General features: G+C 40.7%; 1 protein-coding gene across 2 annotated transcripts in view; it reads left to right on the forward strand.

The window, feature by feature from the left end:
* SNX27 (sorting nexin 27) overlaps positions 1-14,001 on the forward strand; it is an 80,133-nt gene that overhangs the window by 43,310 nt on the left and 22,822 nt on the right. For both annotated transcript variants that reach the window (XM_044672699.1, XM_044672700.1), the window contains exons 3-6: positions 3,327-3,519; positions 5,159-5,223; positions 9,767-9,871; positions 11,009-11,087. In XM_044672699.1, the coding sequence (XP_044528634.1) occupies positions 3,327-3,519; positions 5,159-5,223; positions 9,767-9,871; positions 11,009-11,087 (442 nt within the window). The remainder of the gene's footprint in view (positions 1-3,326; positions 3,520-5,158; positions 5,224-9,766; positions 9,872-11,008; positions 11,088-14,001) is intronic.

The raw sequence follows: 14,001 nt of genomic DNA on the forward strand, positions 1-14,001 counted from the left end.
TATGTTCATTAAGGAGATTGGTCTGTAGTTTTCTTTCTCTGTTTTTGGTCTGCCTGGCTTTGGAATCAGTACCATATTATGAGTTGCTACTGTTACTGGGGAGACTAAAGCTTGTGCATTGCTTGAGTTTGAGAGTTCTGAATTACAGTGGACTAAGCTAATTGGGTCTATACTAAGACTTCATCCTCAATATAATATACTGGCTCTGGGAGCTTGGCTGCCTAAAGAGGGATGACTTGACTTAGTCTGGAAATGGAGCAAATCAAAGTTTCCATGCTATTCACTAAGTGGGATTAGGCCTCTGAGGGGCTGCCCCTCTTTTAGCCTGGATGAGGCAAATACAGCTTCACAAACTACAGCCTCCAAACCACACCCCAAAAGTCAGTTGTATGGTATTATATAATCTGACAGAGTAAACATTTATTAAGTACTTACTACATGCATGTCACTGTGCTAGACCTTGGGGTTTCAAAGATAAGAAATGACATAGCCCATATCTTCAGATTGCTTACAGTCTAGTGAAGTTAAGACCTACATACAATGGATAAGTAATTATGATAGAGGTTAGTGATTTTGGTGACACAGTAAATAGAGCACTGGACATGGAATCAGGAAAACTCGAGTCCAAATCTTGTCTCACACTTTCTATCTGTATGACTCTGGGCAAGTTACTTATCCTCTGCCTCCATTTCCTCATCTATTTTTTTTTTTTTATCCTGGGACTCCATTCTAGGAGCATAGGGCCTCATCTATAAAATGGGCTAATATCCAACTTCCCACATTTGTTTTGAGGATTAAATGAGATAATATTTGTAAATGTTTTGCAAACCTTAAAGTGCCATATTATTCTTAAGTGTGCAAGAGATATCAAGAGAGGTGAAAAATTGGAGAGAAGAAATGACCACTTTTTCTTTTTTTAAAGCCCTTTATTTTATTTTTTAATTACATGTAGAAATGACTTTTATCATTTTTTAAAATTTAATTTTAAAAATTTTAGAACATTTTTCCATGGTTACATTATCCATGTTCTTTCCCTATACCCCCAAACCCCCCCCCCCAGCCAACATGCAATTCCACCGGGCTTTACATGTCTTATTGATTAAGACCTGTTTCCATATTATTGATAGTTATACTGGGATGATTGTTTAGAGTCTGCCTCCCAAATCATATCCCCATCAACCCATATGTTCAAGCAGTTGTTTTTCTTCTGTGATTCTACTTCCACAGTTCTTTCTCTGGATGTGGGTAGCGTTCTTTTTCATAAATCCCTCAGAATTGTTCTGGATCATTGAATTGCTGCTAGTATAGAAGTCCATTACTTTCGATTTTACCACAGGTATCAGTTTCTGTTTATACAATGTGCTCTGCTCCTTTCACTCAGCATCAATTCCTGAAGGTCTTTCCAGTTCACATGGAATGAAATGATCACTTCTACCTGGAGATTAGGGAAGTCTTAGAGTTAACACTTGAGCTTGAGGGAAAGAGAAGAATTTCAGTATACAGAGAAGTGTTAGGAAGTCCATTCCAAGCATAAGGAATAAGACCTTTGAAAATGCAGTGAACTGGTCAAGGACAAGACTAATAAGAAAATGACTAGTAGTCTCATAGAATCCTTATAGGGAGTAGTGTGATATAAGCCTGGGAGAATAGATTGGAACTAGATTATGGAGAGCCTTAAATGTCTTAAAGCATTGGCATGTTTTCTTGGGGATCCACTGAAGGCCTAGGAACCAGGTATATGACTCATTTGGATCTAGGTCTTGGGAAGATTGCTTTGATAATAAAATAAAGAGTGAAGGAAGAGACAGTTGGTAGGAAAACTAGTTAAGAGGCCTTAGTCATAGCCCCTGGAGTGGAAAGGAGAAGGGGATATGAGAGAAATGTCAGGATTAGAATGAATAGAACTTGGTGGCTGGTTGGATGTGAGAAATGAGGAGGGACAAAGAAGAGTCAGAGATGATTCCAATGGAATTATCATCAGATAGGAAGTTAAAGGAGGTGTGATGCAGAGATGGATACACTGTGGCACAATCAAATGTAATGGACTTCTCTACTAGTAATGCAATGATCCAGAACAATTCTTCCCTTCCCTTCCCTTCCCTTCCCTTCCCTTCCCTTCCCTTCCCTTCCCTTCCCTTCCCTTCCCTTCCCTTCCCTTCCCTTCCCTTCCCTTCCCCTCCCTTCCCCTCCCTTCCCTTTTTCTTCATTTATTTTTAAGCCCTTAACTTCTGTGTATTGTCTCATAGATGGAAGAGTGGTAAGGGTGGGCAATGGGGGTCAAGTGACTTGCCCAGGGTCACACAGCTGGGAAATGTCTGAGGTCGGATTTGAACCTAGGACCTCCTGTCTCTAGGCCTGACTCTCAATCCACTGAGCTACCCAGCTGCCCCCAATCCAGGACAGTTCTGAGGGACTTATGAGAAAGAACGCTATTCACATCCAGAGGAAGAACTGTGGAAGTAGAAACTCAGAAGAAAAAACAACTGCTTGATCACATGGGTCGATGGGGATATGATTGGGGATATAGACTCTAAACAATCATTCTAGTGTAAATATTAATAATATGGAAATAGGTCTTGATTAATGACACATGTACAACCCAGTGGAATTGCTCATTGGCTACTGGAGGTGGGGTGGTGGGAAAAGGGGAGGGAAAGAACATGAATTATGTAACCATGGAAAAATATTCTAAATCAATTAAATAAAATTTTTAAAAAAATAAAGGGAGTGTGATGAATTCAGTTTTGTTTGTGTTGAACTTGAACCGTCAGCATAACATCCTTTGTGGAGATGTCTAGCATAAAGCTAGGAATGGGTGAGTATAAGTTTAAAAGTTGAGGCTACAGATTTTGCAGGTCATCTGCATAGAGGTGATAAGCTGTGGAAGCAAAGGATAACAGGAGAGACCATAAGGAGAATACAGATTCAAAGACCAACCCTTGTGGCTTTTCCAGATTTATTAAGGGAACAGGAAAAGAGGGAAGGAATTGAAATGTGGAACAATCTGAGCTAGGAGAACTGTGAGAAAGTACAGGTATGAAAAGTATGAGAAATGTTTGACTAGAAGGTCTTGGTGGAAGGTTTCTGCTCAGCTCCAAGATTCTGTGAAACCAAGATGTTGGAAAATGAGGACTGAGAAAAGACTACTGAAATTTTAATATGTATAGTGATTCAGACTGATCCCAGATTCTAAAGGGTTTGAAAATCATGTCCTTCATGTAGAAACACTTTTAGTGGCCAGCATTAGGCCAATACCAATCCAATCTCAACATGACTTAAAAAAAATTATAATAAAACATTTTTTCTTTGTTCTCTTCTTTTACCAGGTGTACAATGTTTACATGGCAGGAAGGCAGCTGTGCTCTAAGCGGTACCGGGAGTTTGCAATCCTGCACCAGAACCTTAAACGAGAGTTTGCCAACTTTACTTTTCCTCGCCTGCCAGGGAAGTGGCCATTCTCATTATCAGAACAGCAGTTGGATGCCCGACGTCGTGGGTTGGAGGAGTACCTGGAGAAAGGTGAGTTGGTCCTCAAGACTCCAGTGTCCCTAGTTTCCACATAGCTTAGGGTTGCCTTGCAGCTCCCATGCACCCAAGCTGAGCTTTCTGTAACTAGCTCCCTGGTCTATTAGCAGAAGCCTTCAGTGCAGGTGAACCTGTAGCACATTTCAGAACTGGATTTAATGATGGGAACTTTGAAGTACAACTGAAATGCTCGTTCATTGTTGTGATTAATAGTATGTTCCTTATTAGCTTGCCAAATACTTGCATGCAGACATGTAATTTGTTTTTTATGCTTGAAGACCTTTGTTATATCATTTGCCAGCAAATACACACATATACCCTCCATCAAATACATGGTTTGATTCTGTACAGGAAGCAATAGTTATCTTTGAGACACTGTTGGTCTCTCTTAGAGTAGCCCTTGCTGCCCTCAGTCAACATTCCCTATGAAGTTTTTGCTTTTTTAATGTGTCCCTCTGCCTTTTTTCTCTCCCACCCCCACCTCTCCTCCTAGTGTCCCAATCCCCATCCCCTTTCCCACTCTTTGTGTTACTATGGTATGTAGAATTGCATAGTTCAATAGCTGTGTACTAGATTTTCTTTTGAAGCTTTAGTTGAAGAATTGTTGGAATAATAATCTTATTTAGTAAATGGTAGTTTTTTATCCTTGTACAAGAACTCATCAACTCAGTTGGGGTATTTTCATTTTGGTTTTTCTTTTGAACTTCTACAGTGAATTGTTATCCTAAAGGAAAAATCTCTGTAGTATCATTATAATTTTTTCTAACCATAGAATAGCCTTTGGCCTCTTGGGAAATGTGGAAGGTTAAAATGAAGCCTCGAGCTGTCTTAGAGTTGATAGAAAAGCCTTATAGATTCAGTTTCCTAGTTGATTTGGAGTAAAATCATCAGGGTAATTTACTAGCCAAATAAGAGTGAGTCAGGAAATTACCTTCCTTAGAACAAGGAGTGATTTTCCTTCCACTTTGGAGAGGGAGAGTTAGGTGAAAGAATATGCTCAACAAAACACTTAATTGGCCAACATATTTGTGCAGAGCAGCTTTAAATGCCTGAAGTTCCCTGACTACAGCCTAGTCTGGGCTGAAATTGGATTTCACCTCCTTTTTCCAATTCAGTCTTTGATTAGTTTTTCCCTATTCCCTCATGTTTTGGCTCACTAATAGCAAGGAAAGGACAGAATAGTTAGACTTGGATAATTTTGAATCCTCTATGTTCAGAACTGCTGTAGGCCAGTGGTGGCAAACCTTTTAGAGACCAAATGCTCAACTGTTTCCTTAGGCCACATGGGAGCTATTCCCACCCCTACCCCCCCCCCCAACAGGGGAAGGAGGAAGCTGCTGGGCAGAGGGTGATGGGAGAAATGTCCTCAGGCTTGTGGAGAGGGGGAGGGTAGTAGTCCCTCTGGCACATGTGCCATGGGTTTGCCAACACAGCTCTAGGCCATATAGATGGACCCATATTATGCCTATGGTGGTGCTCCACATCCATCCCTAAAATTCCGTGTGCCAAAGTGGTGCTTTCACATCTCCTCGGCCTCTTAGAGCTGCCTCCTAACCAAACCCAAGTGCCTTCTTGGTTTCTTTATCTGTTGAATTTGGGGCCTCATGGCAGGGTCTATCTTTGTGTTCCATAGTGTGTTCGATACGAGTCATTGGTGAGAGTGACATCATGCAAGAGTTCCTCTCGGAGTCAGATGAGGTAGGTTGACAGCCTCCGTAGTGACTATTTACTCCTTCAAAACAATTTACAATAACAGTTTTGAATGATAATAATTGCTTGTAAAATACCACAACTACAAACCCGGCCTCAGCCACTTCCCAGCAGTGTGACCCTGGGCAAGTCACTTGACCCCCATTGCCCACCCATACCACTCTTCCACCTATGAGACAATACACCGAAGTACAAGGGTTTAAAAAAAAAATACCACAACTACTCTAGCCTCCCACCTCCTTAAATCTCTCTTTGCATTTTTTGTCTGTATCACACATTTAGTACTTTGTTTTTATTCTCCTCTATGCTAATTAGTCCTTCATATTAGCATGTGATATCAGCTCTGCGTGCATAAACGTATCTCAGTACTTCATCAGACCTATAATTTTATTGGTGGGAGTATTCACCTATGGAACTCTTCATGGACAGTTTTCAAGAGTTTTTGTGCCTGCTGCCCCCAAATTAATTATCAGATAGTCAGCTGGGTTGTCCTTGAAGGACAAAAACACATGGAGGCAGCTAGGTGGCTCAGTGGATTGAGAGCCAGGCCCAGAGACGGGAGGTCCTGGGTTCAGATCAGGCCTCAGACACTTCCTACCTGTGTGACTCTGGACAAGTCACTTGACCCCCACTGCCTAGCCCTGACTGCTCTTCTGCCTTGGAATCAATACATAGTATTGATTTCAAGATGGAAGGTAAGGGTTTAAAAAAAGGTACAGTCCCTTCCCTGGCCCATACCTGAATCTTTTCCTTCTTGGTAATTGCTGTCAGAGCTTGTACCCTATTGGCATTACCTTCAAGACGCTGAAACCAATGATCATCCCTTTTCCATGGTGACACATTAGAGCAAGCTTGTATTGGAGAATAGCTGTTCAGTTTTTTCCATTGACTAGTTATTTTATTAAAAGGCAGCTGTGACATAGTAATAGAGAGCTGGTCTTGGAATCAGGAAGACCTGACTGAGGTTCAAGTCTCAACTCTGATGTGTGCTGACCGTGTGACCCTGAGTATGTCCCTTGTCCTCTCTGGGCCCACAGACTCTTCTCTGAGCTTCCAGGTGCATGTAGCGCTCCCCTCCCCTTCCTCAGACCCCCCTTCCCCAAGTCCATATGAGTCTTATTTCTCCAACAAGATTGTTAGCTCTTGTTGGTGAATGGGGGATGTACCTTAAGCTTTCCTTTGACCCCCACACAATGGCAGGCACATAGCTAGTCACAATCTAGACTTTCTGATTTACTACTACCCTGGCAGCCATACCTCCATTTGATGTAGTGCTCCAAGGTGACAGAGCATTTAAAAAAAAAAAACCTTAAACCCTAGCCTTCTGTCTGAGAATTGATACTGAATATCCGTTCTAAGGCAGAAGAGTGGCAAGGGCTAAGGGCTAGTCAGTTGGGGTTGAGTGACTTGTCTAGGGGTCACACAGCACTTAAGTGTCTAAGCCTGGCTCTCTATCCACTGAGCCACCTAGCTGTCCCATGACAAAGCATTTTTTCCCTCACAACTCCCTTGGGAGGCAGGTGTCTGAGGATACCTCTTTACTGAGGCAGGAAACAGATTGTAAAGTTTTAAGTGACTTGCACAAGATCATGCATTTGGGTGGGTTTGAATCCAGAACTTGACCTGATTCCAAGTTCAGAGTTCTTTTCTGCTACACTGTGATACCTTTCATGTAATAATTGCTAAAATTGAAAGGTCAACCAAGTGCTGCATATATATTTGATCCTCAAAGAACATTGTTAGGCAGATTAGGTAATTTCTCCCATCATTTTATAGATGAATGAATGGAGACCCAGAGAAGTTACATAGCATACTGAGGGTCACATTCTGAGTGACCTGGCTTGCTTATTAATGCGAACTCCTGAGCCTTGAGTCCAGCACCCTTTTCTAGATTGAATGTGAGTGTGATGTGAGTGAAGCCCAAAGTGAATACAAATGCCCCAGGTAAGAAGAGAAAAACATTCCCAGCTGTTGTTCTATAGCTTTTTCTAACCAAAGTTTCCACTTTTTCTGTCTTGTAGCTTAGATCTGACTGAAGTAGGCATAGGGTCTATACCTTCCATGGTGCCAGACCTTTAGGCATTAACTTAAGGAAGACCCTCACCCTCCTGGTTCTCATAGAAAACTTTTCCCTATATTTGAAAACAAAAAAAGGAAGGCAAAGGGTAAATTAAATGCATATATAAAAAAACTTTTGAATCTAAAGGTCTTAGTCTAATTTTACAAAGTTTTGCGCAGTGGAAGTATTGTAACCAGTGAGGTTTAACAAGGCATGATTATTGATTATTGCTAATTGAAACTGACCTAACTCATAGATTAGGTTTGGGATAAAGCTTAAAGAGCTTCCTTGTCCTTTTCCTAATATTTTCCTTACCTTATCTGAAAACTAGTGTTTTTTCCTTTTACTCTCTGTATCAGTTTTATTTTTCAAGTGGAACTTGCTCCTTCAGTGATGAAGATCTACATTTTGGGAAGGTTTTTACCATTTGTGTTTTTAAATTCCAAATTAATGAGTATAACAAGCTATTATTGATGTCACTAATTTTATTCCCAAGTGACACCATCTGACTTTTCATTATAAGTACTGTGTGAATTCCTTAACCCTTCTGACCCACTTCTTTTTCCTTTTTCTGTGATTTGGACAGTCCATGTGGATAAGCTAATTGCAGTGAGAGGATGGTATGAGGGTGTCAGTGCATGGGGTCTGAGATCCCAGCAAAGAAGATCACAGTGCAAGTAAATCAGGCCATTTCCTCTTCTGCTCAAGTCCAGCTGTCCACGGTGGCAGTGGGAATTGTAGCAGATGACATCAATGGCGGCTATAATATCTTCTCATACCCCCACTTGTCTGCACTACTTGAAGCTCTCAAGAATTGCCCAATCCCTTTACTGGGCTCTCTGGTGTCTTTGGGCTGGGAGATCCTTGCGGACCTGTCAGGGATGGATTTCTTTCCTTCAGGGGACTAGTACTCCCTAGTAAGACCTCGTGGCCTCGGCATATTCTACCTTTGCTGTTCCAAGCATTTCATAAGGAAGGCTGACCTGCCAGTAGAGCTGGGGCTATTGACAACTTCATAAGGAGGCCCAAAGTAGTTATCATCTTGAATACTTTGAGCACTTTGGGAAAAGATTTGGATTTCTTTCCCACTCTCTAGTGCCTCCTCCCAGCTTTCAGTGATCTTCCATCTTACTCACTGCTTCCTTCCCTGTCTCCCCTCTTCTGTATACTGTGCTCCTGCCCCACTCATTTATACCCCATCATTTCTCCTTGAGGGGAATAGTGAAACAACATCTGATCTATCTTTGAGTTAGGATAGTAGGCAAACAAGGAATTCATAAATCTTACTATCCAAACTTAGGGAACTGCTTTATTCTCCCATTATACATTAACATCTTAGTTTGTGCAACAAAAAGCACAGAGGAACTCCACTTTCTTTTTCTAAAAGAAATCTGGAGGACGGAATCATAGAATAATTTGTTGATTATCATTAGAAACTACAGTAGAGGAAGTTCCCTTTCAAATTTAGCAAGGTAAGATAGCTCACTTTTTCAGAACAACTAGATAAAGGACTCAAATCTCTGAGCATCCTATCCCCTTTTTGAAGTAGTGTGGAATAGTGGATAGAGTGTTCAGCTTGGGGTTGGGATAACCTGGGTTCAAAACCTGCCTTTGAGATTTATTAGCTGTGTGTGTATGGATAAATCACTTAACCTCTTTAGTTCCTCTCATTAAGATAAGAATATTTGTAGTACCCATCTACCTCATAGGGTTGTTGTGAGGCTTAAATAAGAGAATACATGCAAAAGTATTTTGGGAACTGTACAGTGTTTTGTGATGTATAGATATCAATTATGAGTCCCTCAACAGGACTGCTTGCTCTCCCTCAAGTCTAGCTTACCCCCCAGGCATTTGACACTATTTACTGAAGCAAGTTCCTCAGGGAATTTTCTTCCTTTACTATTGGGCTCTGAACTGATTGGAACAAGGAAACCGAAAATCTCACCCGAATAGTTGTGTTTTAAGAATGGTTCTCAGGGGGGCAGCTGAGTAGCTCAGTGGATTGAGAGTCAGGCCTAGAGACGAGAGATCCTGGGTTCAAATCCAGCCTCAGACACATCCCAGCTATGTGACCCTGGGCAAGTCACTTGACCCCCATTGCCCACCCTTACCGCTCTCTTCCACCTAGGAGCCAATACACAGAAGTTAAGGGTTAAAAAAAAAAAAGAATGGTTCTTAGAACTTTCCTAATTTAAGAGGGAGGCAAAATACTGACTACATTGGTTTCCCCTTCTCCATGGACCTATTGAATTTTGTCATAGTTTAAAAGAGACTCCCTTCATGATTTGTTCACTTTACTGATTTTTAGTATGTTTTCATTTCTTCTCTTTATAACTTCCCTTATTTGAGAAGGTTGATTTACTGTCTCTCATGTATTTAGGTTAATATTGAGCTTATGTGCCCTGGGCTGAGGGAGAGTTACGAGTTCAACAAAAGAGTTGTGCTGCCACCCATTTTTTTGTTCCCCCCCAGAACTACAATGGCGTGTCTGATGTCGAACTGAGAGTGGCTTTGCCAGATGCTACCACAGTGACGGTCCGAGTCAAAAAGAACAGCACCACGGACCAGGTGTATCAGGTAAATAAAGTTCTGGCTATTACAGAGATCAGTGCAAGGATCCCTGTGACTGTCCTTGGGGAAGTGAGAAAGGAACCCACTTTATTACTGCTACTTTTTACTTGGTGGCAGGGGCTTTACTTCTAACAACCTTGGGGACCCTACACTCATGGCTAAGGGATAGCAATAAATGTACACTTTAACAGTTGCTGATGTTGGCCTGTCTTTTGCTTTCTTTCACTGTTTCTTCTGAAAGGACCTAGTTTGGATCCAGCCTAAGAAACAAGGGAGGAGGAGAGTGGGAATATTTACAGAGTGCCTACTATATTCCAGGCACTGTTGTAAGCACTTAAAAAAATATTATCTCACACTTAACTGTGTGTGATCCTGGGTAAGTTGCTTAACCCTACTTTGCTTAGCCCTTCTGCCCTAGAAGTTACCAGGACAGAAGGTAAAGGTTTAAAAAAAAGATATATAGTTTGATCCTCACGACAACTCAGGGAGAGAAACGCTGTTGTTAGCCCCCTTTTACAGCTGAGAAAACGGAGGCAAACCAAGATGAAGTGACCAGGGCCACACAGCTAGTAAGAGTCTGATGTTGGATGAACTCAGATTTTCCTGAGTCCAGGCTTAGCTCACTGCATACTGTGGCAGCCCTGGCTGCCATTTTTATTTTAGACTTGAATGTGTATGGTGTGTCAGCTTGGTGCTTTTAACACCCTCCCTACCCCTGGGTTTTTAAAATCTAGAACTAAATATGAACAGGACAAATGTCCCAGTGAGTGGGGAAAGGGATGATGTGGGCTTGCAACTTACTGGGGAGGCCACACTGTGCAGTATCCCCACATTTAGCTATCTGCTCAGTTTCTGGTTAACTGAGAAAGGGGCCTGCCCCTAGCATTTCATTGTTTTCATGAAGGTGCTTGATGATGATTTCTTAGGGGACTCTGTGACACTTGGAAAGCCAAGACAGCATTTTGCACAAACACATTGCCAAAAGGCACCTTGTTTTGAATGGCTAAAGTGCTTTTGCTAACTGTGTGACCTCAGTGTTTAGGGATTAATTTTTTCAGCTATGAATCTGTGGATTGGCCCCATACTCAGCATGGCTAGGTTGAGTTTCTCTGATGGTAACCTACCCTTCCACTTATGCTTTAGGCTATTGCAGCAAAGGTTGGCATGGACAGCACGACTGTGAATTACTTTGCCTTGTTTGAGGTGATTAATCACTCCTTTGGTAAGTACCAGTGACTGGTTGAAAGTATTTTACTTTGGAATTCAAAACTTTTAGTAAATTGTCAGGTTGAAATAACCCACCCCCAGGGGAAAAAAAATCCCCCAATGTAAAGGAAATCCCATCATTTGAAACCTCTTTGGTCAAGCAGAACAGGCAGACCTCCTTGAGTCATTTAGCAGCAGTTCCAGAGATGTTAGGTCAGTGCTGCTACCTTCCTGTTTCAAAATACAGATTTTTCAACAAAAACCTTGGGCAAGTGCCTGATTTTTTTCTGGCTCGGTAGTATTGTCCATTATTACTGAATGGATTAGCTACAGTTTTGGAGATTGTTTGTATCTACCTTTTTTTTTTTTCCAAACTAAAATTTAAAAGTTTTTGTTTCTTGGGGAAATAGTCCTGAGAGGTAGAAATAGACTTTTAAACTACAGGTTCTTTAATTAGGATGCTTTTTCCACTGAATTTATTTGAGGGAGGGTTTTTTTTTTCAGTAGTGGAGGGGAAAATTGACTTAAAACCCTTTTGATATATTACATGTGTTCATATTCCTAAGTTCCTTCCTATGAAATTCTAGCATGAGAAGTGCAGGCATTCAGAAACATTCTTCCAGTGAGTAATGAGGCATGATGGGGTGGGGAAGTTCCCAGGAACTCATTGGAAAGAAAGTCAGAGGACTTACTCTTTTATGAGCTCTTACAAAGTATGGCCAACACAAGTTGTAGGAATAAGATTTAGGAAAAACATGAGCAGTGTTGGTTGATTAGATACTTCATTCTTCAATTAAAGAGGTCCATGTCTGGTCTCAGGGCTCAAGGGAACAAGTTTATTTTCTCTCTGCTATTTTGTTCTCTTCCTGTCCCTAGGTCAGTTTGACCTATTGAACTTCTTATAGAGACACACATGACTAAGGTTACAAGGAACATGATAGCTCATGCATGAGTTATTTGAACTGCTAGAAAGAAAGGCAGAATCATTTAGGGAAGACTACCAGGGCGTAGAGTCAAAATGGTAGAGTGAGATGAAGCAGTTTAGCTCAGTTCTCCGAACACATCTTTGACAAAGATCTAGAAAAATGTACCAGACTGAATTCTGATTGAGAGAGTCAATAAAAAGTCATAGTGAGCCATTTTCCCAGCCTTGTTCACCTTCCAAAAGAGTCTATAACCCCTGGGAAGGGAGTCTGACCAGGAACACGTGGTAGCCATGGCTGCATTATCTAGTAGGGACAAATGCAGGCTCCAACTATGTATTGACCAAGGAACAAGTTCTAGAAATGAATTGTAGCTGAGTGTCTCTGATCTGAGGAGCAGAGCAACAACTCATTTCCAACATTTAGCTCAGCTCATAAACCTGCAGTGGAATAACCAGAGCAGGAATTCTAGACCAAAAGGGAGCCATCAGTTCAGTCACTCAAACTGCAGAGCCTCCCAGTGGGTTCTTAGTGGCTAAGTCCAGCAGCAGTCTTCCCAAACTCCCAAATAAAGATATGCAGACAGACTCAGACCTTAGTCAGGAATTTACAGAACTCAGACCTCATTGGGGATCATACCACCTTGGGAGCACTGAAACCTTACAGGCCTCCTGCCTGACCTCGAAAACAGTGGAAGGGCACAAGAGGACAGAAGCTAAGGGCAGACATTTTCCTCAGAAATGAGTTGAGCCCAGCACTAACATCAAGATCAAATTCAAGGAGGCTAGAAGAATGAGCAAACAAGAAAGAACCTAACTATGGAGCACTACTACAGGATGTTCAAGATACAAACACAGAAGAAAAGAAAGACTTGAGAACACTTATAAGCAAAGCCTCAAACCATGGATACAAGTTTAATAAGAATTCCTAGAAGAGTTAAAGCAAGAATTTAAAAAGAGCAAAAAAAAAAAAAAAAAAAAAAAGAGAATGATAAAGAAAAAACACAAAAGAAGTGAGAGCTAGGGAAGAGAAATAGGAAAAAATAAGCTTGGGAAAATATACATATTTTCCCAAAAATATATATAAAGTCTTACTGAGACATCAAGAAATAAGTTTTTGAAAAAATAGGAGAAAATATGAAATCTAAGGAGAAACAATTGACCTGGAAAATAGATATAAGAGAGGTCATTTAAGAATCATTAGAATTCCTAAAAGCCTTGAACAACAAAAAAAGAGCTTAGATATCATATTTTAAAAATCAAAAAAACTGCTCAGGTATTATAGAACCAGAGGATAAAATAGAAATTGAAAGACTACAGTGATCACTTCCTGAAAGAGATCCTAAAAAGAAAATTCCTAGAGCCAAATTCCAGAGCTCTCAAGTCAAAGAAAAAATTCAGCAAGCAGCCAGAAAAAATGAATTCTAGTACAGAGAGCCATAGTTAAAATCATACAAGATTTAGCAGCCCCAGTATTAGGGATTAGAGAGGTTGGAATACAATATTCCATGAAGTGAAGAATCTAGATTCACAACCAAGAATAACCTATCCAGTAATACTGAGTATAATCGTAAAGAGAAAAAAATATATCTTTAATGGAATAGAGTACTTCCAAGCATTCTCTATGAAAAAACAAGAGTTGAATAGAAAATTTGAAACACAGACACATTAGGCTGTGAGTTCCTTCAAGACAGGGACTTTTTCTTGCCTCCTTTTGTATCCCCAGGGCTTTGCATAGTGTCTGGCACATATTAGGCACTTAAAAATGTTCATTGATAAACATGAGTCAGCATTTATAATGGACTAAACGTGATTAAATTGTTTACATTCTTATATGGGGAGACGATATATGTAGCTCCTCAGAATTTTATTATCATCAGGGGGTCATAAAGATAATCTAATTAGACAGAGAGTCTTAGAATGAATCTGTTCTATTTTTATGAGCTCAATAGAAGAATGGAAAGGATGGGGAAGGAAAAAAGAGAGGGGAGGAAAGAAAAGGAAGAAT

This window comes from Gracilinanus agilis, chromosome 4 (genome assembly GCF_016433145.1).
Source record: "Gracilinanus agilis isolate LMUSP501 chromosome 4, AgileGrace, whole genome shotgun sequence".
Taxonomy (NCBI): domain Eukaryota; kingdom Metazoa; phylum Chordata; class Mammalia; order Didelphimorphia; family Didelphidae; genus Gracilinanus; species Gracilinanus agilis.